The sequence below is a fragment of the Papilio polytes genome, unplaced genomic scaffold (genome assembly GCF_000836215.1).
Source record: "Papilio polytes unplaced genomic scaffold, Ppol_1.0 DF824169.1, whole genome shotgun sequence".
NCBI classification, from domain to species: Eukaryota; Metazoa; Arthropoda; class Insecta; order Lepidoptera; family Papilionidae; genus Papilio; species Papilio polytes.
The window spans coordinates 2,618,521-2,645,581 of record NW_013525035.1 but is presented as its reverse complement, the minus strand read 5'-3'; the positions used below and the strand labels follow the sequence as shown (position 1 = coordinate 2,645,581).

At 32.9% G+C, this 27,061-nt stretch overlaps 2 protein-coding genes across 11 annotated transcripts in view; one reads left to right on the top strand and one right to left on the bottom strand.

Moving 5' to 3' along the window:
* LOC106111457 (filamin-A) overlaps window positions 1–3,292 on the top strand; it is a 59,144-nt gene extending 55,852 nt beyond the window's left edge. For 4 of the 7 annotated variants that reach the window (XM_013293572.1, XM_013293574.1, XM_013293573.1 and 1 more), the window contains exons 17-19: window positions 575–671; window positions 955–1,161; window positions 1,678–2,615. In XM_013293572.1, the coding sequence (XP_013149026.1) occupies window positions 575–671; window positions 955–1,161; window positions 1,678–1,862 (489 nt within the window). In that variant the 3' untranslated portion in view covers window positions 1,863–2,615. Of the gene's footprint in view, window positions 1–574; window positions 672–954; window positions 1,162–1,677 lie in introns of all 7 variants that reach the window. The other 3 variants (XM_013293569.1, XM_013293568.1, XM_013293567.1) reach the window with 1 other exon arrangement.
* A 1,117-nt stretch (window positions 3,293–4,409) lies between these two features.
* The window catches only part of LOC106111359 (zinc finger protein rotund), a 133,028-nt gene continuing 110,376 nt past the window's right edge, over window positions 4,410–27,061 (bottom strand). For all 4 annotated transcript variants that reach the window (XM_013293403.1, XM_013293404.1, XM_013293406.1 and 1 more), the window contains one exon: window positions 4,410–6,819. In XM_013293403.1, coding sequence (XP_013148857.1) covers window positions 5,806–6,819 — 1,014 coding nt within the window. In that variant the 3' untranslated portion in view covers window positions 4,410–5,805. The remainder of the gene's footprint in view (window positions 6,820–27,061) is intronic.

Here is a 27,061-nt window from a genome sequence, read left to right as displayed (position 1 = left end):
AGTTTGTAGCCTAAACTGCTCAAAGGATTTTGATGAAATTTATAGATATAGAGGATAGTCTGGAACAACACTTTTGTTTTTATTTAATTCCACACAGATGGAGACGCGGCCGAAAGCTAGTTAGACTATAAAAGTCCTTTTCAAAACGACTAGTTGCTAATTTTATTACCGCTTTCAGCTGCTCCAATGAAAACAGACATTGTTCATACCACTGGCCACGATTGGTCTACTATTATAAACTAGTTTTTAAAGATAGAATAGTTAAAATTAATAGATGAGGTTAGGCATTTTTATTTCTTATCTGTGTAACTTCTTAACTATCTATATTTAGTACGATATTATTTAATTAGTTTTAATATGTACATAATTTAACCGACATTCTTATGGTAAAGGTAACATCGTGATGCCTGCATAAGTCGGCGAAGAAATTCAAAGATATGTTTGAAGTCAACCCGCAGTGTAGCGTGGTTACTATGGCCTAGTCGACCCTTATTAGGGTAGTCTCCCCCTCAGTGAGGACGTATAGTGAGCTGATGATGTTGATGATATAGTACCTAATTAATGTTCATCCCAGGTGCGCTACACGCCCTTGTCTCCCGGCTTCTACTACATGAGCATCAAGTACAATGGCCACCACATCGTCGGCTCGCCCTTCAAGGTTGAAGCCACTGGTATGTTCACATTTTACTAATTCTTTCACAACATTCAGAAGAAGAATTACAGTAAAAGTTCATAATTTATTAGAATTTACCAGTCTATTTACTATATTAGATGCTAAAATAACGACCAAATACTAAAACGAATTTAAAACACTTCGCTTCATAAGCACCGCTTACAATCTGAGATTTAAAAAAAAAATAAATTCTAGAGTTAAAGCGTGGCCTTTATTATTAAGTCGTTGTAATTTTCCGTTATAGTTTCATTTTATTTATAATTTAATATTTCTCCATTCAGGTGAGAACTTAGCGGAGATCGGTGCCCAGGAGACGTCGTCAGTGACAGTGGAGACAGTGCAGAAGGTGTCGAAGGCGGCGCAGAAGCAGGGGCCGGTGTTGCCGCACTTCAAGTCCGACGCCACCAAAGTGACCAGCAAGGGCATGGGCCTCAAGAAAGCGTACCTCAACAAACACAATCAGTTCACCGTACACGCCGGAGATGCTGGTAAGAAGATGGTGGATGAATGTTTGTCGGAGTTTGTAGCCTAAACTGCTGAACGGATCGCGATGTGATTTCCTAAAGATGTAGAGCAAAGTATGGGAGAACACGTAGACTACTTACTTTAGATTTTTTAATTTCACCCAAATGAAATCGCGGCAGATAGTTAGTCAAAGACGAAGACATCGCAGTTAATTCTCGCACGTGGCGTTGTGTATTTGTTTAAGTATTTTATCTTTCTCACTTTATTTTGTCCAGACCATATAGATATATTCGGAAGTTATTGAACAATCTAGATTAATGGAATTAAAGCATACATACATCCTTCCAAATATCTTGGTGACTCGAGGTCATGTGTTTCCTCCGTAGCGCTCTCGCCCTACTGTACTCCTCGCTTTACCTTACATGTGTTGAGAAACGACTCTTGTTCCAAGCCATCGAAATATTTGAAAACCTCGATACCAGTGCAATTAAATACATACTTTTTTTAAATGTGCTCTATACTCTACTTCCTTGTTTTAGGTAATAACATCCTGTATGTGGGTATCTACGGGCCCAAGGGTCCGTGCGACGAGGTCCAGCTGAAGCACAAGGGCAAGAACAACTACGAGTGCTGGTACGTGGTGCGCGACCGGGGGGAGTACATCGTCATCGTCAAGTGGGGGGAGGAGCACATCCCCGGCTCCCCCTACAAGGTCGAAGTCTAAAACTAAAAAACGGACGGCATGGGTGCTAGAAAGATATTTTTCAATTCAACATTTTTTGAGATTTTTTGGTTTTTGATTTTTTTTTTTTGGAAATCAAGTGATCTAGGTAAAAATTTAGGTTTTCTCCAAAAATAAAAATAAAAAACCTTTTTTCCCTATCACTAAATGAATTTTTACTGCACGCATGCTGTCTATTTATCAAAAAAGAAGTATTTTTCAGTGTCTTACATATATAAATTGTGTTGTCGTTTTTTTCTGTATTTTGATATAATAAATTGTAATCAATATTATAATTTAAGCATGCTGTCAACTTAAGTACATTATAGTTTGTCAAATGTAAGTTAAATATAAGTATACTTATCGAAATTTAATAGATTTAAAAAAGTCGCGGTTTCTATGTATTTTTTTCTAATTTTTCCACTGTCGACACACCCTTAGAAAATATTGTTGTCCCTTTTTTCTCACAGGATAAGAGAGATAACAGTATGTTAGTGCCGAGTATAAAATGATTGTAAAAGTGGGGTAATACTGGGAAAGGAAACTGTACTAACGTAGATAAATCACGGGAATATTGTGCGGTGCTTATGGTTTTGTTCGGTTCTAGTATGTTTCTAGTCATGTTTTAAGAAAACGTAGCATCGTAAACGTATAAAATAATAAAAAAAATCTTACTATTTTTTTTTTCAAAAATCAATCTAAAAGTCTAAATTGTCATGACGCGAAAGTACTTGGAAGTCATGTAATAATATTTTTATAAAAATTTTTTATTATTATTTGAACAACTTTAAAAAATAACTTATAAAATTACTTTTTTAATAACATCGGAATTGATCTCTCGATACCGAATATTTTTTTAATTTAATCTTTTGTGATTTGTGCTTCTTTGTTTTTTTTTTGTTTCTTTATGTGTCTTTTGTCTTCTTTCAGTGTTGTGACGTCTTTAGTATATAGTTTTAACATTTTTGCATATTTATCAAATTTTATATGATTCTCGTTTAGTATTTAGGGCGACTAAATGACAATACATATAAATTTTAACTGAAAATTATTATTCCCCATTATTTTTAAGCAAAAAGATACATCCTGTACTTCTAGGAATGTCCAAATTCTATTTATTTTATTATCATTTCTTTGACGATTTTTTATGAAAAAAACCGTTTTGTAAGAAAATACGAATTAGATCATTTCTTGAATCGAGGCTTGACAATTGTTACATTTTTTAATTTTCATTCATTAATATTTTATTAACTCACTGTGAAAAATCTAATATTTGTCTATAGCCATACTTTACAGGGTGTATCTTTTTCATATTTTGTTAAGAGTAAAATTAAATTTGCTTTCTAATTTTTGGATGGTTTGTATGGTTTTCCTGCGTAGGTAAAACGACCCCGTATTATTTGTAAATACCTATTTTAAGTATTTATTATATTTTTGCGACTGTTACTAAATAAAGAGAAAAGTTCATAATTTTTTTTTATTTACTTGTTTGGTTTTATATGAATACATTAAAATAAATTTAAATATTTATCGATAGATGTCGCTGCCTAATGAAAATATTTCAATTTTTACATTTCTTTAACATTCTGTATTTTCTTGTATACTTTATGTAATATTTGTTGAATTAAAATTATTTATAGTAACATTATGTAGGTAATGTTTTCTTGATGTGCGTAAATAGTTTTAGTATTATGGCAATAGATGTCTCTGATTTCCCTGACTATAGTTAGTTTAGTTTGAAAATTGATACTTCCGATATACTTGTACCAAACTATTTTATTATATTTACTCACATGTCGTCGAATCCTAGTAGAAAAAAATAACATTTGAAACCAATTTTTAAGGGAAATTTTAAATTAATTTGATTTCACACGTTATCAAAAGTAATATTTTTACTGAAGTAATTTGAAAGATTTGGATGTAACCAATTAAAATTTATAGTATTTTAATAAAAGGATAGGGTTTATAAATAAAAGAGTTTGTTCTTGGCATAGTTGTAATTAATTTTTAATTGATTTTAAGTAACAAAAAACTCCGTTCACTTTGATCTATAATCTTAAACGAGAACGCCTAGATAAAGCGAAACTATATTAAAAACGAAAATTACTTACAAAAATATTGTATTTAAACATAGCAATAAGTTTACACTTAACTAAAAAAAAATCAAATTACAATATCACATTTCTACTTACAATAGAGAGATATTGGCGATTCTAATTTCCCTTACAACCGAAAGACAAAAAAAATTTGGATAAAAAAAACTTGGCTTGTCATGATCATATAATACAATAAACTCCCCAATACGTTACTCTAAAAAAATTCGGAAGATAAAATATTGCCGTAGATACAAGTTGAGAACAACAAAAACGTTAAACGATAGCTTAAATTAGCATTTGGCTAACTTTGTGACGTGACAACAGACGGCTTACTTACGGAACCCAAGTCCGGATCACATATAACCACAACCTAACAAATTTAAACTTAAATGTATAGCAAATTAATTTAGAAAGGACATTCGAACATTTTCACCCACATCCGTTTCCTATCACAATTTTTTCTAAACCTCTCCACATTTAGATATAATCAACAAAAAAAATTTCGTATACAAAATTATATTCAACCGTCAACGGAAACATTTTAAGTACAAATTGATTAAAATCATCAAAAAAATTACAATTCAAAAATGATTCTTTACTGCGGGTAGATAAAGAAAAAAATTCTTGAATTGCACGGATCCTAAAATTCCGAATATCAGGCCCCAGACGAGATTCTTACGTCTAATAAAATTGAGCATAAGCTTTGAAGACTTAAATTGAAAAATAAATGTCAATAAGTTTTCAAATTTCCTCAAAATGAATTGTTATATTTACACAATATGTACAAACGTGCGTTTTCTCCTGCAGGTAGAAATTAATAAGCTATTTTGGCCACTCATCGATGGTTACAAATATACAAATGCTAATAAAAAATACATTCGACCTCCAAAATCAAGGAAGATGATTTTAAAAGTTACAATTGCGATTCTGAAGGAAGACTATATTTTCTAGAATTAAAGAAACCAAATAATTCATAGAGTGATTTTGAATACAGCTAAATAAAAAAGGAATTATTCGATCTAAGTAGGAACTGAGTGCAAATGTGATGAGACGAGAGATCTGGGATCTAGCACGAATATTTGTGACAAATTATTTGTAACGTCAACAACATTTGTGTACTTTAAATTTTAATACTCGTAGAATTTTTGTCGATGACGTTATGTATACTTTCTCGCAAATATTCGTGTTAGACCCTCTGCTGTCAGCAATACACACTAAACGTGTACGACGAAATGCAACAGAAACAAATATAGTACTAGTGATGTCAAGTGGAATTTTATATATCGATAACAATAATATCAGGAACTCTGAATTTTATGACACCGTATCTAAACGACGATAATTTAATTAAAGGTGCCACTATAAAATAAAGAAAAACACAATCACAAACCAGTTAGGTAGTAATTTAGTATTGTATTATGCTATTTGAATTATGCTTCAAAGATTTCATTTGCGTACAGGCTTTTAGGATACGCTTTGTACCATTTATTCCCTAGTTCTATAAAGGATCCTTTCCGATTTAAATGTTTCGCCTTCACACGAAGAACTAGTTAATAAAGGGTACAAAAGTTTCTTTTATTTAAAATCACAATTTAGTCTCGATTACAATCGTCATCTAATCGACAAAAATTCAGAGTATTCATACACAATTTTGATTAAAGTCTAAAAACATTGAACGTGTCTCTCACTAACGATAAACGAGTTTTTGTATTTCATACATTTATAATACCAGTGTCCGATAGAGAGATTCTAAATTTTTTTTGTTAATAATATTTCATATTTTTTTTAAATACTAGTAATACCATCATAAGTACTATAATGTAGGTACGCCTACAGATAAAAGGGCAAGTTTACTGTTTGTCTTTGTGCGCCAAGGAGTGCGGAAGGATGTGCTCGGCTGGCAGCAGCGCCGACGGCTGGTGTGCGTAATTCCGAATTTGATGAAGCGATATCAACTGGTTGGGGAAAGAGTTTGGCTGCTGCTTGCCCTGCTGGAAGTGTAGAGGGTCGTAGAGGTACGGCCGCGTCGGCAGGGCGCTGTGATGCGACAGGCCATTGAGGTGTGGCGCCATCGAGTTGATGGGCGTGAAGGCGGAGTTGGCGGCGGAAGAGACGGGAGGTTGGATACGGTCGTCCTGACCGTCGTGCTGCGCGAACAGCGCGCGCTGCTGCTGCAGCTGCTGCTCATGATGGTCATCGCTCTCTCGCTGCTGGTGGTACCCGCTCTCGTCTGACATATGCGCCGCCGAGTCCGGGCTCACCTTGGGCCAGTAGGGGTGCTCTCCGAAAGGTGCCGCGGTCGGCGCCGCTGCTGCTAGGGACCGATTCAGGCCGCTCAAGCCGAGTGCAGATATTGGGGGCCGCTTGTCCGCTCTCTCTGCATGTTTGTTCATGTGCTTACTTAAGTACGTCTCCTGCGTGTAGCTCTTGCCGCAATACTGACAGATGTGCGTCTTCAAATGCTTCGACTCTTTGTGTTTAGGAATGTGCTCGAGCAGATCCTTCTCGTGTGTAAAGCATTTATAACAGGAGTTGCACTTAAAGGGTTTGTCGGTCTGGTGGCAACGGCTGTGGCTCTGCAAGTTGGAGAGCTGGGAGAAAGCCTTCGTGCAGCCGATCTGCGTGCATCGGTAGGGCTTGTCACCAGTGTGCGTGCGGATGTGCTGCTGGAGATGCGATAGTTGGGTAAACTTGCGCTGGCAGATCTCGCAGCGGTACGGCTTGATGCCGAGGTGGATTCGCGAGTGCTGTGCTAGGTACGACGAGTTCGCGAACGCCTTTGGACACTGGGTGCAGCGGTACGGCTTCGCTTCGCGCAAATGGATCTGCGTGTGTAGTTGTAGGTCAGCCTTCGAACCGAACACCTGGAATTAAAAATAATGATAGTGAGTATATTATTTACTGTAGTAATCTAGTTACGTGTATGTATAACGGGTACTATAAATAGGTAAATTCAGGGGTCTATATTTAAAACACACGGTATGCCATGCAGTCATTAAAATACATAAAAACACAGTGACACAAACTCTGCGACGTTTTAGAAATAAATATTGTTTGGTGATTAATATAAAAGAGTGCTCAGTTAATAAAAGGAGGTATAAACCAGCATCCATTATTCTAAGTTAAAATTCATCAGGCTCATCGCAACGCGCGTTTGCCCTTGAACAACATCCGAGGGCAACTGGAACAAATTGTGCTCGTTCTGAGTGAAACAACGATGTTTTTTACGAGTTTCAACGAGGAACCGACATAAAGGCAGGATACTAACTTTGCGGCAATTGTTAAGAGCCTTAATTAGCATTACTTCCTTAAAATCATCCGTCCGATCAAAATAATCATACTTATAACTTATACACTACCAAAATTTGTAAATGGTAAGTCAATGCCAAGGTAATTTGTAATGCGGCTAACATCCGTGAAATGTATATATGCTATTTTATTTCTTATTGCGTGTAAGCAATGAAGCCTTTATTGCATAACTGATTTGATAGACATTGTATCGAATTTGTCTAGGTATAAGCTACACGTGCCAACAGACCTCGTCTATTAAGGCACGCCGGCGCTCACTGCGCGCTCAAAAGGCTGTTTCGGTGATATTCATTGTGTTATACCAAATTAGTTTCTGAGTTGAAACCGTCTCGTCATCCTACCGATAGGTTTTATTCAACATCCAACAATGAAACTTTGGGCCACGTTCCTTCGGGCACCGGATTCTATGGCCGACGGAACATGACTCAATTTCAACGTCACAAACCAATTTTATGGACGCATTCGTACAATTATAATCTTTAAATAATAGCGAATAGAGTTGAAATTACATCATCGGTTACAGATGTGGCTCGTCGAATACTGCTTATCAGGAAGCAGAATTATAAAGAAACTAAGATAGTGCGATCGAACGATTTTGAACTATAACTGGATGTAAATAAAGATGAAATTCAGAATTGACTTATGGCAGATTTAAAGTGTATATGTTTACAAGAGCTATAAGATTCGGTAGCACGTCGAATGACTTGACAGAAAATGTGAGACACGAACGCGATTGGTCACAGCCAGAACATAATTAAAGTTTGAAGCACTACTTAATGGCATGATGCTGGAAATTCGAGGTGGTGGTTGACTTTTAATAGGACTTCGTGAAGGATCGATTCGCCGAAGAGGAATCTGTGTTAAATCAAAGTATTAGGCACCTCAATAGTAGACGGGAAATAGTTGAACGGGAACGAAACCAATGAAGCACTAAATGTAAGCATAAACAACCTACTACATTACAAGAACACAAAATGAAGAAACTATTAGTACAACTGTAATAATACTAATGGATGCACGTTAACAAACAAAAGAAAATACAAAAAGCTGAGGGTAATTAAACAACAGAAATGCTAACAACACGAGTTGACAACTATACGAACGATAAAGGACTTTTAAGACAATCTGCATTGTCATATTCTAATTAAAATAGATTTAAATAATCGATAAAATCACAAATTAAAATAGTTCGTCTTTTGTTTTATGACTTGAATGATTGTCTCAACGTCCAGTTTCGATCCACCAACCTCGTGGTCGGAGGACGCCAGCAGACCCCACTCTGTAGGGTCGCTAGCGCTTTTCGGGATCCGAAAGTCCGTTGGATCCGATATGGTCTTTTTCCTCCCACGTCTATCTCCACCCGGTACCTGGTTAATTCCGTTAAATTTTGACTCCCATATGCCAATCAGATAAAGGTACACAGAGCATTATGCTGAATATTCCGCTTAAAGTAGGTAAACAAGTAAAACCAAGCATTAGTAAAGATGTTAGAGAAATAATAATGAAGTATAAACAATCGAATTTAAGAGAACCCATACGTTTGGAGTATTTACATATCAATGTCAAGATTAGACAAGTTATCCGAAAGGTTACCACGGATTTGACAGAAGGGGTCAAAGGATTAATGTGGTTATTAAAAGGGGCCTGTCCACCGTGGCATATTGTACCGACCCTTATAAAGCTGAGAAAAATTGCAATGACCCAACTCAAGATCTATTTGTCTATTTTGAAGGCAAATTAAAGTTTTCATGGCGTAAAATGGCACACTAGAATATGTTTGAATTTCAAATGTAATTAGAATGATGGGCTAATATTGGAAAGTTAGCAATTCTTTTACATATTATCTCTAATTTGCGTAAAACATAAACAAGAAATACTTTTTTGTAACAAAATCTAATATGTTTAGCAAGTTATGTGTTCAAAAGTAGTATGAAAGCATGTAGAGCAGACATTATTTCCTTAAAATCAACACCAAAATTTTCTTACGCATAAAAAGGGAGGGCGACAAAAACCGTCGACCGATGTTGAGTTTTTGTTGACCTAAAATTATTATAAATCGCGGGCATAGGAAGGTTTATCTAAGCATATTAGGGTTTGTCCTTAGGGCTGTGGGGATTTCCTCTAATAAGGCGTAGTTTTTGCGTGACGCAGATTAATTTGCGAAAGCGTTTTAGAAGGGAGAGGTCTAAAATGAATTGCTGTTTTCATACTTTTTGTGTTGACGAAATTTTGATAAAATATCCGGTAACATAAAAAAGTAACAGTATGATAATGTTTATGTGTTAAATAGTCGTCATTAATTATATTTACTTTGTAATGAATAAATCAATGGTCAATGATTTTGACATTTTTCTAATCCAATTAGATCGTAGACTATAAAATTCTATCTACATTACTTGAACACAATCCTTTTTTGTACAGATATTTGACGTTAGCTGAGGCAGGGTACTAATTTTTTCCATTTCTGGATTTTTTCTAACAAAAAAAACCAAAGGTATTACAAGGCGTGACTATTCCCGTACTGGTTTTTATATTTAGCTCGCTTAAGGTATTATTGGCATTCCAGAATCTGATTTTATGCTTTAATTGAGCAGCTACACATGTTTTCTAACTAAATGTGCGCGATCGCGAATACCCGACCGGTTTAATACATTTGAAGGAAAAAACTTACATAATACGATGTACTATTTTGATTTTATTGTTAAACAATTTTATAACTGAACATAACATTTCCTTTTACAAGTTAAATTTTCATACAATTGTTTTGAAATTTTACCACTAATTACGTATTAAATATATTAACATACTAGTTTTCGTTCGAGACCCTGTCTCATGGAGCTAAAAAAAACAGAAATAAGTAGCTTATGTGTTCTTAAAGACTATCCTCTACATATTTGAAAAAAATCATTGAGATCCATTCAGTCGTTAGGCTACAAACTATAACAAATATCTATCCAACTAATTAGTAAGAAGTAGGACTTGTGCGCTGACACTTTGCTGATTTTATGACGTCACACGTTAAGTCACAGTAAGAGACGTGCTGTTCGGTGTTATTGGGAAGAGGAGTCATTTGTAAAGCTGCTAGCGGATAAGATGAAAATTGTTTAACCTTTCTGTCGAATACTATTCGAAAACCTTTCGTGTCAGTCACGTGTCAAACGTAGATGAAATGTAAATAAAGGTCTTTACTAAGTTACATAATTATGTTTAACAATTATTGTTCAAATGTAAAATGTGCGTATTGTTTTTTTTTTGTTACGAAACGATTACGAAAACCTGAATTTTGTTTACTTGTCATTTTTTTATTTTAATAAAAGTTCAATACGAACAAGTATTGATAAAATTATATTGCAGTAAAAAAACCGTCCAAAATAAATTCAGTAATAGTTGATAGACGTTTTAGCAGACATCGGGAATTTAAATCGTATATTTGCATATTATTAATTAGTTTTTTCGCGCTTGACTGCTCTTGTTATCGGTTTGTTTTAGGTTTCATAGGTTCCAGACATAACTACCACAAGTTGTGCATCATTGTCATGCTGCTTGTGAGTTTTAATTGCAATGATACATGTTTTGAGACATATCGACCGTGGTATTTTACACCTATTTGATTATTGTGATTTTGACGCAGACTGCTGTTGGTAGCGGTTGTGATGCTTCTAAATACGAGATATTTTCATTAATTAGAAAACTTGACCTATTTAATAAAAACGGTATTTGAATAATATTTAATTACATCACAGAAAATCGTCGCACTTGAAGTTTTCCACGGCGACCTCCGTTAGTTAACATTTTGGCGGCAAAAAGTCGCCCGTCAATGTCATCCGCGGCCATGCGTTAAAATGGCGCAACCAGTGATATAGATAAAAAATCCGAATAATCTAGGTAAACAGCGAGAAATCAAGCGGCAATGTTACTAAATCTCATGATTCGACACCGAGTCGCAGAGTTCCGAATGGTTATTTTTTTTATTTTGAAACATTACAATATTCATAAATCGAGATAAAGCAATCGTTTATAATCAGCCAGTGTTGCGATATTTGACGATAATCTGTGCAGATTTTGATTATAATTGACCTTGTTTATGATATACATAATTGCATCGGTACAAGGTTGCGGTTAGGAGCCTGTGATTACCCATGAAATTGTACAGATAATATATTTTGCAGCAAATAACTTTAAGCAAACATCTTAAATAAATACAATAACTTCCTATAGTAAAGTTTGTACACAGCACAATCAAAATCGAATTAATCATACTAACATTATAAATGCGAAAGTTTAGACAGATGGATGTTTGTTAGAAATGAAATTTGGTATAGATGTAGAGGATAGTCTGGAAGAACACATAAGCTACTCACTTTTGTTTTTTTAATTACACGCTGACGGAGTCGCGGCCGAAAGTATAGTATAGTAAGTAAAGTATCGTTATAATTGTAACTACAATTTTAACACGAATTTCGGTATACTTAAGAACGAAATCACGCTGTTTCAAAGTCAAATGACATCAAGCAGATATATTACTTCTGTCTTTAAGTAGATTTAAAAAAAATAGCACCCCATTTGAGATTCCAATCTGTAATCTGTGTTCCAACTTTTAGACCTGTTTAGTAGTTTGGAAGTTAATTATTATAGTGATTTTCTCTATATTTACAAAGATATTTAAAATTCAATTATATACCACATATCCGAATGGAATTCCGTTGTCTGTATCGTTTATTGAATCAATCAGTCGACGTGATAATGCGGAAGCAGTAAGCTAAATTAATATCAAATTATGCTAATGTTGTAATTGAGTTATAGGCTTGTGGCACACTAACTACTATTGAAGTTTAAAGTTTTAAATATTCGAATTATTTTAGTATAAGAAATTACTTTATGATTTATACGGTTATATTTATGAGAAAAAAATGATATTAAAGATTCGATTTTTTTTTACGATGTATGGAAATTAAAATTAATTTCTATTGATTACGTTTCATATCTTGGTATATTGTTAAACCACTAAAATCCTGTTATAATACATATACAAGCATTAAGGAAGTTAATTATTACCTGTAAATTATTAAAACTGGATAATTATAGAGAGAGGATAAATAACGGCGAAGGCTCATTACACTGGTGTGTCTCCAACCTAACGTACGGGGAAAATTAATTTCAATTTGAAACCAGTAGCTGCTATGTGACACAGGAGGCGTGGTTAATACCGTATAAGGGACGTTTCGATTAGGTAAAACATTAAGCTTAGATTAAAGAACCAAACAGTACTCATAAACATCAAAACTAAATATGTTTTAATAAAAAATAACAACAATAGACAATAGATGTCCGGATAACACAAGAGATTTACTTTTAATCTATACTATTAGAATAAAGCGTAAACACACACTTCTTTGTTGCTTAAGATGTCAGCAATTACAGCATATTTTTGAATAATTCTTATTTTAATAAAAAGCCCTAAACTTACGTCACGCTTTAGGCTATTTATTTTCACGTCATTAAACTTAGGGGGTAAATATTTTGGATCAAAACCCCATAAGTTGCTGCCAAGAACAAGGAAGCAAGATTACTAAGGTTTGTCATGTCATGTCATGTTATTTTGACATTTGCTATTGATAATTTGACAAATGTAAACAATAAAATGAAATTTTCATAATTTCATGCGGATGAAGCCGCACGGAAACTGCTAGTGAACATAAAAATGTAATATTCAATATTGATATTTACTTCGTTAAAAATGCAATGAACATTCCACTATAATGCAAAAGGTTGTGCATAATACAATAATTACAGTGCACCGAAACAATCTTTGACAAAACACTCAATATTCAAATTCTATCAAATCGGAGGGCACGTGCCGATACAAAAACACTTTTTCAAACTAACAGTTTTTCTCAACTTCGGCGTAAAGAAGCGAACGACCAAGACCCACTTCGTAACATATTAATCTTGCAACCGGCACATTGGATTTTAAACTCTAATCCCTTTACTTAAGGTGGAAATCAACCGCACATTATCTGAAACAGTTTTTATTCGGTCCGAGTTAGTTTTTTATCGGCTTTTGTCACCCAAGCGACGTAAAAAAGATGGAAATCGTGCTATAGTAAAATGAATTAGAAAAAAAAACCGTTTAATATTGGCATTAAACGGCTGACGCGGATTTGGGCGTAGAAATTCATTTCTGAACGTTAAATTTTGGTCGCGAGCCGTGTCCAGTGTTCCCGGACTCGAATGTCACGTTCCGTTGTCACCAACCAACAAATTGATAGTTCTCGGACGAATGGCGAAATGATTTCCATTAAAAGTTGCCCCATTTATACGAAATATTGCAGCGTTGCCAAGATTAAATTAGTTACCATAGCATCATCTTTGTCTAAAAATCTTAACAATAATTTACTAGCACTCTATGTTATTTTGTAAGTTTTCTTGTAACAGAGTTAGTTCTATCTATACTAATATTAGTATAGATATAGATGATTCTATAATATAAAGAGGAAAGATTTGGGTTTTTGGATTTTTGTATGTATTGAAATAACTCAAAAACTACTGGGCCGATTTAACAAATTCTTTCACCGTTAGAAACATAATTTATCTGCCTTTATTTTTTTTATCTCATGCGGGCATAGTCGCGAACAACAGCTAGTGGTTGATAAATATAAAAACAATTCTGATTATAGCACAGAATATTTGTATATTCCCACCTTTATGACAGGTCTCCATTAAATTTGACTATTGGAACTTTGACTTTGACCTTTGAAATATGACTAGAATGAATCTGATCGTTTGGTTGGATTTTAATAAGTACGGTACACAACTAGCCGTAAAATGCAATTTTACATTAATTTAATCATAGTCAAATAAAATTAATTACATTATCACTGATGCGTTGCTTAAAATGAATAAACTACATTATTTAATTTTTTAGTTGTCTGTCCTTAAATCCTTTTTGAAAGACTACAATTGTCTCTTGTGTGTGAGAGTACGGAAGGTTTTTTTAATTCTGCGCCCAGGCAGTTGCGTAATTCGGTAGTACTTTAAAGCAGCTAAATTCCAAATTTTGGTAAAGTTTAAAAGGGTGGATTTTTACACGAATAATAAACACTTTTGATATGATAGACGTGAAATGTTTAATTGTTTTTAGCGTTTAAGCGACGACTCGTCTTAAGAGGCGTTACATATTTAAATGTCGTTTCACTATTCGGCTGTAACTATATTAAAAATTGTAATAAAGGGCGCAGAAGAATGTGTTATTACGTTCCAAGTTATGCATGTTGTGCGAATTTCAGTTTCTAGTTGATGATGTCGGCCGAGCGTCTGAGCAAATATGCCAGAGTAATGACATGTAGAACTAAGAACGTTGAGACATGACGATCAGAGAAAATACAATACTAGTAAGTACAATTTTGCCAATTAAATAAAGGCCTTTATTGTACAATAACAGTGCGACGGGGACACAGGTTCTAGAATTTTGACTTAATTTTTTTTCCTAATACCAAGATAGTAAATAATTTGCATTTGTCTAGGTAATTATAATTCTGGCAAATATGATAATGTTATTTTAATTTTAATTATCCGAACGCGTGTACTTAGAAGTTTCTTTGTGTAGATCACTTGATGAGATTACAAAAATATCCAATTGTACTCGTATTAATAATACGTAATTATTATTTTGGATTTTGAATTTCACAAGTCCCTGTCTGTGCATTCCTAAACCTACACAATATTGGATCGATGGATCCCATCGTTAGTTCGGGTTCCAGGATCCATTAAGATTTCCGCCCGCTGCCGTGAGATGCGCGGGAGCATCTGCATTATACAAACACAAAGGATTTTACTACATCCAAGCAACAATGAAAAATGCACCTTAACTCTTAGTGCTAATATCTAGTTTTCATTGCCCAGTTATGATAATAATGGTTTATAGTTATGATAAATTGGACCTTATCGAAATGTGATTAAGGATCAATTTTTATTTAGTACGCGTGTATAATTGGGCTGTCTGTATTGGGAGATATAGCTAAGTTAATAAGGACCTTATGTGTGAGAAATAAAATTGTAAATTGTGTGTCAGAATGTGTTGCAGAAAACTTCATACGATGTTCGGCGTAGCTCATTTTTATAGTGGTTTTGAAATAATGGTATTGATTTACCAGTGTACACGGTTATCTTTATAATCTACGATATTTTGAACATTCTGCGCTCTTGAGTGTAAGCTCTCAGGGTGATGAGGTTTCGTGTTTCTTTTAAAAAGTTTTTTTTTTTAATTTCTGGCTCAAACCGTTTTGGCTCAAATTGTTTTAAGAAAATGTATTTATCTTATACTTTAGGATTACGTCCAATTACATTTTATTCTTACTAATATTATAAATGCGAAAGTTTATATGGATGGATGTTTCATAGAATTTGTAGCCTAACCTGGAGAACGAATTATGAAATTTGACATATTTGTAGAGAATAGTCTGGATGGATACATTAGGGTGCACAATTTTTTAATTCCTCATGGACGGAGTCGCGGGCAAAAGCTAGATAATAATAATTTTGTGCTACTAATAGAAATATAAATATTTATAGAGTATACAATTTCATTACTTAAGCAATAAAACATTTTTGAGCCGAAAAAATTACTATGAAATGATAAAAAAATCTTATGTTTTTTTCAGTATTTTTATTTTGAAAATAAAGGTGATATTCACTGTATGTACTTATTACTATTACTAGTAATATTGTAAAGCTACAAATATGGTAAAATACCCTACATGTTGAATACGCAGGAAATAGGATGTTCCATCTCTTTCCCACTGATATAGGAATTACAACCGTCTCTGTCACCCGTTATACCAGTTTTGGCGTAAAGAGATATTGCAACTGTAGGCTGTTGTGGACGACCATAGAATTAGGAAAGCAATTTCACGCCATGTTTTAGAAATATTTTTGCGTCTTTTTTTTAACAGATTTTTATATTCTATAGATTTTATACGGTTTGAGAATTTCAACATTTTTCCAACAACAACAAATTTAGTCTGTCCAGTTAACTGTTTTAGTAAAAAGTAATCATTTTCACTACAAAATTGCTTTTGTATTAACACAATCCACTTGGTACTTTTCACTGTGTTGGCAACTCAATTTTCAAACTCTCAATTACTTTGGGTTTTAATAATATGCACTAAAACAATAATAAAGTTGACGTTATATGAATCAAATTAAATCTACATATCATAGGTATAAAAATACAAAACTTTTCCCAATGTCAACTCTAGTACTACACAAGTCTATAACCACATATGAATGGTGCGGGACATGATGCAATACGGCAGGTGAACGAAATTTTACTCCAACCGTCATGTTATATTACTTAAGCCCTTTCCTTGATACGTAAAAGGGATTTACGTCCTTTATCATTAAAATTTTAACCAGTATCATTACATTTTAATGAATATCATTGTCATTATAATGTGAATCATTATAATTATAATGTGTATTCTAAAGTACCTGTACACGGATCAAGTGTAAATGTCAATATTACAGGTTGTTCAGTAAAATGCCAAGAACAAGCTCGTTTAGATCCAGGTGAAGTTTAGTATATCGATAAAGTGATATACATAATTAAAGTAATTACGCGGTGTTATTAAATAGATCGATTTAATATAAAGATGTGTGATAACTTAAATGAACTTGGGTGGGTTTGTTAGATTTCATAAAATTAAAACGTACAACCCTAATCGAACAATAAAAATGTAGCTAAGCACTTGTAGTAAAAATATGAAAGTTTAGATAGATGAACGCATCTTCTGAACAAATTTTAGTATAGATATACTCGTATACAGCCAGGAGTGGGCTAGCGTGACTGATTATGGCGTAATCACATAACTTAGGGTAGGCTCCGACCTCCTCGGTGGAGACGTATAGCTGGTGATGATGATAGACCATAGTCTAGAAGAACACATAGCTTTTTGTAATCCAGCACGGATACAGTTCTGGGCGCAAGTAATTCTTAAAGTAGATTTAATATGAAAAATCTAGACTTAGGGATATTTGCCTTTGACAGCGGCACTAAATCTGTACTTTAACTACATTCAAAGTATAAGGAGTCCCTAGTATAAATATCATCTACAAAATCAGCAATACAAGTGGCCATTATTGATTATTTGATTCTCTGAGTTTTACATGTTTAAGTCAAGCAACGCTATTGACGCGTTAAAAAACTTTAATTGCATTGATGGTATGCAGTCTGTTCCCACACGTTAACGACTTCAAGGAACTAACTGCGCAGCTTCTGTTGTTCAAAGAACTACTGCTTAGTTTGCTATGTATACGTTGAATACATTTGTTTACGTAAAAGCAATTTCACATATATTACGTGTATTATGATTTTTTCAAGTACATTAGTTTAAATTAAACAAAAAAGAGTTGATAAAGAGGAAATTATTGCATTTTTCCATGTATTGAAATAACTCAAAAACTACTGGGCCGATTTTAAAAAATCCTTCACTGTTAGATAAGTAATTTATCTGTGACCATATGCTATATATTTTTTTTATTTCACGCGAACAAAGTCCCGGGCAAAAGGTAGTAATTAATATTAATATGCTAAAGAATAAAGAATTTGAAGTAATGCAGTAATAAAAAAGTTCGTCAGTATTAAGAGAGTTCGAAACTGCAGTATTGAATAAACAAGGGTTCTAAAATCCGGCGGCATAGATGTGAGATTACACCCCTCACAATAAACAAGGGGTGGGCTTGGAGATGACCGTTACAGAGATATCTTTTGTTATGGAGATTTGTATTGTTAGGACATTTAATATGAGATGCAGCGGTCAGCATGCGTTATCACGCAGTCTGATAAAAAATTAAATTTAAGTGTGGGTAATCAAACACGTTTTCTACTAAAAATTGTATTGTTAAATTAGTACCTAAGTATAGCTTTATCATGAGAAATATTAAGGGATAATTTAAGTAACATTTAATGGACTCAGAATGTGGAAGACAAACAAGACGTAGCCTATTACTTTTAAGGCTTTACATCTTGAAGCAGATTTGCTACGCAAAAAGAAATAACAATTTATCTGCTTTCTTTCATGGATAAAAGGGTTATAATTTATTATCCAATAATAACGTGTTAAATCACAGAGTAATTCCAAAAAATGTAAAATTACAATGTAAATATCCGGCTTATTATGTCCAAATACGCATATTCACACAGAAATAAGCTTCAATTCCCATGGCATATTAAATAGAAGATTTAACGTCACTACCCAAGACATTAATAACAAAACGAAATGAATATCGATATGCAATAAATCAATAATACAAAAGCGTTGCACAACACTATTGAATACTTAGAAAAAAGTTTCCGCATTTGAGTAAATTTTTCATTCCCACGGGCACTTCTAAATCTGAAGACAATTTGCTGAGATATATGAACTTTATAGCATGGTGTTAAGTATCATTTTAGTGTAAGTGATAATGTTTGCAAGCATATGGCATGTCACCTGCAGGGTCGGTCGCAGGTCGCAGCATCCCTCTTCAATATTACATCCTGTTCGAATTTTAAATACGGATTCGTATCCTGTTTGAAGAGATTTTAACAGAATATAATAGATGTAATAGAATTTGGTATTTAGTTACAACAGAGAGAGAAAAGAGAAAAACTCAAGTTGCGTTCCGAAACGCTTATCAAAATTAACGAATAGATAAATACTGGGAAACCGGTCATAAGTCACGAGCAACAGCTCAAATAAATTGATATTCCTGTTATTATAGATTTAGGAAGTTTATACTCTCTTTGTAATAACATGAAGATGTAAAAACTGTTCAATAATTCAGTATAGTGGTTTATATTTTTAAGCAAATACTTTGAACAATTTATCAGAAGGCCGAGATAAATTCTGAACACCTACTCGTTTTATTTATGTTGAATTTAAATACATTCTTATGTCGACTTTTATTGCAGACTGCAAAAGTAGATTATAATTTATGTATTTAAAATTGATGTGATGATAGAATCTAGATTTTTTCTTATAATCTTATCTAGACTATTGCATATTAAAATAAATGTATGCAATAATTATTTTTTGATAACAAAAAACTTGTTTGTATCTTAAATATATAGCTAATTGGATTTAAAACAGATGTCGTTGACTTCGATATTTCGTTTTTAATGCATTTTGATCTATAAATAGATAATTCACACTAACTTTTTATATTGAAATAGATTGTAATAAAAAACGTTAAATACTTAGATATTCCTGATACAAAAATACTTAAATCAACATATTAGAAACCACAAGATATTTCAACAAAATACTATCAAATATATCATCACCAGCTCGGAGCCTACCCTAAGTAAGGGGTGACTAGGCCATAGTCAACCACGCTGGCCCACTGTGGGTTGACTTCACACATATCTTTTAATTTCTTCGCCGATATGTGCAGGTTGCATCACGATGTTTTCGTTCACCGTAAGAACGTGGGGTAAATTATGAAAATTCGAAAAATCGAAAATTACGTTGGTACATGGCGGGATTCGAACCCAAGACCTGTAGATTACAAGTCAAGCGCTTAAACCACTGAGTCACTGACTCTCTAATATATACTTATCTAAAAAGTTCTAAAAGTAATACGTTGGCTTAAAAATATGAGAGGGACGTAAAGCATTTCTTTCCTATCACTTCCCTCCCTCGTTTGTCCACATCCCTGACCGATATTTCTTATGTAAGAAAGGTGATAAGGGAAGATAATTTACATGTTTTGTAAGTCGAATGTGCATATTGTTTCCTTATTAAGTTATTTTTTCGGATATACGGCTTCAATACAGGTGTACCGATTTGGCATTAGTGGGTCATATGGTCACTGGGACCTCCCGTAAGACGGATGAGCAATTATATGGGAGACTAAACCGTGCTAAACAGATTGCACAGGATCTGGGGATTTGCAGGGCTTCCCACGGGTACTGTTTTGTCATATGCTGTTCTATAAAGAAGTATTACAAATAGCTAGTAAGTAAACATTAATTAAAAAAATACGTTTATTCTTTTTTTATTTGTCTATGAGATACATGACAAAAATATAATATAAAACATTTCCCTTAATGAGGTGAAATAAAATTTGATATAAAAATTATAATTCGCAGATAATATCGACTTTAATTGTGGGATTTGTTTGACCGAAATATATAAATATCTAATTTCATAATGATGAGAATCTAATGAAATCTAGTTGATTGAATCTTTATTGTTTATATTTAAAAAATATATCTTGCGATTCTATTCTTTAACCAATTAACTTCTTTTAAACTGCAGTTAATTATACAAGACCGTCTTAAAAGATAAGATTACGCTTAAGCGTTTTAAACTCTAAATTCTTCATAAAAGACAACTGACAGATTGTAAGCCGCTTCCGAAGTATAGTTTAAGTTTCGTTTCAGAATTAAGCCGTAAGCAATTTTAATAGAAAACAGTAAATAAATAATTATATTAATTCTAGATTCTATTGTATACTAGATAACAAGAATTAGTATTCCTATGCTATAGACAATAAATTGTCCGTAACTCCTAGATAATCTGTTTCTTAGACTAAGGAAAGCGGTTTGCTTTATCTATGCAAATTACGGGACATTCGAGGGTTCATATTTAAGCCGCAGTGACCGAAGAAAATGATAAATATGCCAAATGATAGGGCATCATTTGTATAATAGTTTTGTTACGTAGATTACGATAATGTTGACTACAAACTTTTGCTCGCGACTTTGTCTGGGCGGTATTAAAAAAAATTAGTAAGTACCCTATTCCATTTTATATCTGTGCCCAATTTCAAACATTCGAATTTATAATATTAAAGTGTGCTAAACAAGAATTCAAGTATATTGGTTTCTTTGTAAATGGTAAATATTAAAAAATTTAAATCATTTTCTATGCACGTATGTTAACATTGTTTAAAAACTACACACTCACTATTCGTATTCGTCTACACTATTCGTAAATTTTATCGTTTCCCTAAATCAGAGAAAAAATTGATCAATTTACATTTTTTTGCGATAAGAAAACTAAAATATAGTAAACATTGGTTATGGTCATTTGAGCGATGACTGGCGGTTTCTACTAATTCTGCACTTGCCACTTTCGTGCCCAAATTAATTACTATACCGAGGGTTCCCGCCAACTATAAATAATAATTTGCGAGGGTCGATATGATTGTTGCTTTAAGAACACCCTTTATGTGGTGTTTGGAAGTCAAGGGTTATGTAAATTAAATCAAGCACAGATTTCAATAGTAAAGATTTTCAGTAATAAAGTTTCTCTTGAAAATGTAATCGGTTTTTTTTATATAACACAATAACATAGACCTATAGGTTGATGTTCTACTACCTAGATCTATAGTTTAATATGGATTACGTCGACGTCTAGATGCCAAAGATAGTTATAAGAAAAAAAATCTCATTTAAAATAAGATTTTTTATAAGCGACTATAATAAGTTTACGAACGAATTTTAAACAGTTCGATTTGACAGACGTCAACATTTTATTTGAATTTCGAATTTAAGCGTAGCTGTAAAATTTAAGACGCAATTACATTTTCAAATAACGTTTCAATATTTGGCCGTATGAGTAATCACTTTTTAATGCATTTAATATATTTGTAGCAGTTTTGTTCGATGTCTGAGAGGTAAAGATGCAGCGTGGTTACTGTACACGGACTGCCTAATATCTGGCTGGCATTGGGCCCGCACAAGGTCGTGCTAAATGCGCTAGTCACGTCACTGCGCCTGCGTCGTTGCCGCGCTCTAGTGTAGGCTCGCCATGCGGTACGGCATTACGTGGACAGTCGATATTTTAGATTTTTAAGTTTAATAATCTAATGTAAGTTAAAGTATAAAATGAAAGATAGACGAATAATAACTAGTCTAAATGTCAGGTTTTGAATGTTACAAGTGAAATGTGTCAACCTTATAAAAGTGGAAAATAAAGCTGGTGCTTGTGGTTTAAATAAACGAAAAATAAAGGTGGAAAAATCCTAGATAAATGAAAGCAAAATGTCAATATTTTTAAACATTAAATTTTACATTTTTGCTGTTCTTTTATCGATTCATATTAAAGACATCAACGCCATATCAATAAAATTTATAATGCAAGTTTTATTACTTAAATTATTTCTTTAACGAGTGAAATTAAAAGATAAGGAACGGTTAACAAGTTTTTAGATGTCTTTAATTTTCCTATAACATATGGTCACCATAGCTATGGGTGTGCCCACGTTTATTCGCATCCAAAAAACTTTTCTTGCGTAATTCGGTAGATAATTAATATGTGTTCAAATAAGACACTTCGAGTGTAGAAAAATGGACAGTTAGTGACATCAATTTGTATTTCATGAAGATATTTTGAAATGAACTATTATTTGTGTAAAAGTTTTCAGTACAAAAAAGAACCTCTGCCACTACAATTAGTGGTTCTTAAATAATAAATAAAGTATTTTCTACGAAAAAGGATTAGCAGCAATGGGATCGTAATGTAAAGCATTAAAACATATGTAGATAAACATAACTTAAGTGTAACTTAACAAATTCTTAAGCAAAGATAAAACAATAAGTATTATTGTTGATATAAAATGAAAGCTTTAAGAAAATAAATTGTTTTATGATCTACAAACACTGAACAGTGATTATAAAAGTTTTGTCTATTAGACGGATATTAGTTTAAAAATAGTGGTTTAGAAATTACGTAATAGATGGCGTTGTTCGATAATAGTCAAATACATCCTTAAACAAACGTGAGATGCATGTTTTAAATAACAATTAAAATGAAGCGTTTATAAAAAGAATGTTATTTATCATATATTTTATATAGGAATTCGTATTTTTTGTTAAATATAAACTAACGAGTACGAGATATTTTTATCTATATGATAAATTTTATTATAAATTTTATCATTTTATTTCATTTAAAAAATCTCTTGCTGTCGTATTATTCAAACTGACGTTTTCTAATGACATCATAGATAAAAAATTAACTTCCTAGTTAAATATTCCTGAGTTGTAATTTGAGTGACGTACATCTTTGGTTGCATAGATAATGCAGTAGTTAGTATACTCTTTTTTAAACACATTAGATGTCTATGTATCACACTCAGAGTCATTAATCGGTGACTAAGGAAGACCCTACGTATAGACGTTTTAAATTTTGTTTAATATTTTTAGATGGCAAACGAGCGTGGGGCTACCAGGATTTACCAAAAAGGCGAAGCGACTTCGACTAAGGAATAGACGCACATATAAGATATTTCCCCTTTCTTGCGTCTTCTCCACTATCCAATCCAATTATTTGTGTAATAATGGATCTAGAATTCATAGTATTATTTCTTAATATACAATAGACGGTTAAAAAATTGTGTATTCGTCTTTGCCTAAGGCTTGGTCGTAATTATATCGAACTAGAGATCGCGTGACCGAAACAAGATTAGTGTAATTTTGTTTTAGTACAGGTTCTTGTTAATCTTTACTTTTATCTTTGTTATGGAATGTTAAGACATAGGAACTTAAAATGTCTTTAAATGTAACAAACTAGCGACCCACCCCGACTTTGCACGGGTACAAAGCTGATATAATATTATGTTTATTTAAATTACAGTAGAAATCGCAAAAAATATCAATATATTTGTATTATATCTTATCTTACTAATATTACTAACATTATAAATGCGAAAGTTTAGATGGATGGATAGAAAGAGTTTGCAAGCTAAACCGCTGTACGGATCTCGATGAAATTTGGTACAGATGTAGAACAGTCAGGAAGAAAATATAGGCTTAGGCTATAGGCCGTTTCGTAGTTTTAAAAATCTAAGCTTACATACAGACAGAGGGACTTTGTTTAACAGTATGTAGTAAAGTTAAGATTCATTTAAACAAAAAAAGAAGCCTTAGATTGTTCAGCTCTTTATTGCATTATCTATGCCAATATTATAAAGAGGAAAGATTTGTATTATTGTATGTATTGAAATAATTCAAGGCCCAGTATGGGCCGATTTTAAAAATAATTCCACTGTTAGAAAGGTAATTTATCTGTGAGTAACATAGGCTATGTTTTTTAATTTCACGCGGGCGACGTCGCGAGCAACAGCTAGTTCTTTCTGCATTAACAATGTTAATTTGTTTATTGGAATCTTATTGAACTTAAATCGCGATGTTTGCCTTTAAATAACTTTTTTTATAGCGGAATTGTCCAAAAAACAAAAGCGACTGTAACTCTTTACCATCCGTACTTGCAGATGCGTTCTTCTTAGATTTTAAATAACCTTGCAAGTTCTTAATATATCAAAATGTTGATATTTCTGAAAGTTTATAAGTTTAAAAATATTTGTAATGAAGATGTACATCAAAACAATACAGTAACAAAGAAATCTGGACCCACTGGTACTAAAAGGTTACTATTAGCCGTAGGCAAACTAACTTACAAAAGAACATAACATAAATAATCATGAACTTTCTTTCAATGCCATTAGAGTCTATTATCGTTTGTAAACAAATTTATAACTATACAAAAATAAAATTGTAGCCTCCCAAAAAAAATAAAACATGTCCGTAGTTACTTGATGACGCAATGCCTAACTCACTCGTAATGGTTGGTGTCAATCAAAATTACTGTGTAAATTTGTTCGTGGACCTTTTGTCGAGACATAATGAACTTTAACACGATGTGTTAGGGTACAAATTACTTGTAGTTTCAGTGTACACGCGATAAATAATTTGGTGGTGCGTTCCAAGAAACGGAACGGATCAAGATGTGGCGACTCGCCTACAGATTATTATTAGTCGATGCTGTATAATGACTTGTTTTCTTTGGCTATTATTAAAAACCATATTTAATTGCATGTATTTGTAGACATTGTGTGTCTGGATTAGTCTGTGTCAAGACTACGATCATTTTAAATTCTGCTCAAAACTAGAAGTGACAGTTACGGAATTTGAAACAATAAATAAATAAATATTCACTACAAAGTTTTGGACCTGACACAAAATTACAGGCATGTATTTTGTTAAAGAGTGCAAGGAAAATATCCTCTGCAAATCTTTTTCTTATTATATTATTTCCCACCAAAAATAAATGAGTGGTTCGCCAAATAGACAAAAAAAAACACATATTAATATTAGATTTTAAAATGACACTGGCAACATCGGAATCATGTGGCAACACTCAAAAATTGGTTTGTAAAACGAAGTAAGATATAAAACTCTATACCCTGTTCTATAGAATTTTTACTCTTCAGTAGCAATTATACCAAAGTTTCATAGAAAAAGAGGATATTCTATAAAAAAACGGTATTTATTAGTAAACAATAGACAAAATTACATCTTATTTCTATTAAATATCTAGCTGTTCCCATGCGACTTCATCCGCATAAAACTATAAAAAAAACATTTTATTGTTAACATTTGTCCAATTATCAATTGCAAATTTTAAAATGACATGACATGATGTCAAACCATGGCAACCTTGCTCCCTTGATATTGGCAACAACTTATGGTCTTTTTCCCACTTTACGGTTTTTATCCAAAATATTTACCCACTAAGTTTAATGGCGTGAAAATATATAGCCTATAGCGTGACGTAGGTGAAGTTCTTTCTATTAAAAAAAGAATTATTCTAAAATATGCTGTAATTGCTGACATCTTAGGCAACAAAGAAGTGTATGTTTACGCTTTATTATAATAGTATAGAGTGTAGATAGTTATAGATGACATACAAACACTGTCTCTTCTAGAATATTAATGCTTAGTGTAGAAATAATACATTAAAACCTGATTAACAAGACTTCACATTACTTGTATCTAGGGATGAATTATTATATTAGCTCAAAGTCAATAACCTTAATAAAACCGTATGTTTAATTAAATCAATATAATAGATGCGAAAACAATGCAAAAAATATTCAAATAACGAAATCTGGTACACGCTGTATGTTGACATTGACCGTTTGAAGTGCGGTCAAATATAGAACTTTTTTATATTGGCCGCTAACGTAACAGATAATTTATTGACTGAGAGGTCTAAGTATAGTGGGTATAGTACCAGTATATATTGAACTTTCATACGCTTAAATCGTTGTGGTAAACGAGTTCTTTTTATATTGGCGTACAACTTCCGAGCGTGAATCAACCATTTTAAAAACAGACTCCGTGTGTACGGTTTCGTAAGAAGTCGTAGGTCAAGTTGTTATGGTGTTATTTAAACGAAATGGCTTATATTACGTAACTCTGCAGGAATTGACAATATTTACTACATTACTGTTTATTTTCAAAACATAATCAATTAGGAAATAACATTTCCATTAGATTTGAAAGATAAATAAATAAATCGTAATAAATAAAAAAATAAATAAATTGCAAATAAAAATGGATTTAAAATTATCCTTGCTTATATATTGTATGGGACTGTTCTTAAAAATCATAAATCATGTACAACATAGCAATTAAAGTAAAAAATGCGAGACGGGCCAAAGAAAACAATTCGTCATGTGCAAGGTTAAAAAATTCTATAATTACTACGAATGAGAAATAGAAACGAACAAAAATATTATATTTATATAAAACAGCTTTCGTCCGCGACTCCGATCCGCTGAATTAAAAAAAAAACTTACTACGTAGCCTGTGTTCTTACTATCTAAGATATCTGTACAATTCCAACGAGATTGATACGACAATTAGTAACAAACATCCATCCAAACATTCACATTTACAATATTGAAACTAGCTTACGCACGCGATTGCATGTGCTCTTTCAGGCTATTCTATACATCTATAGCAAA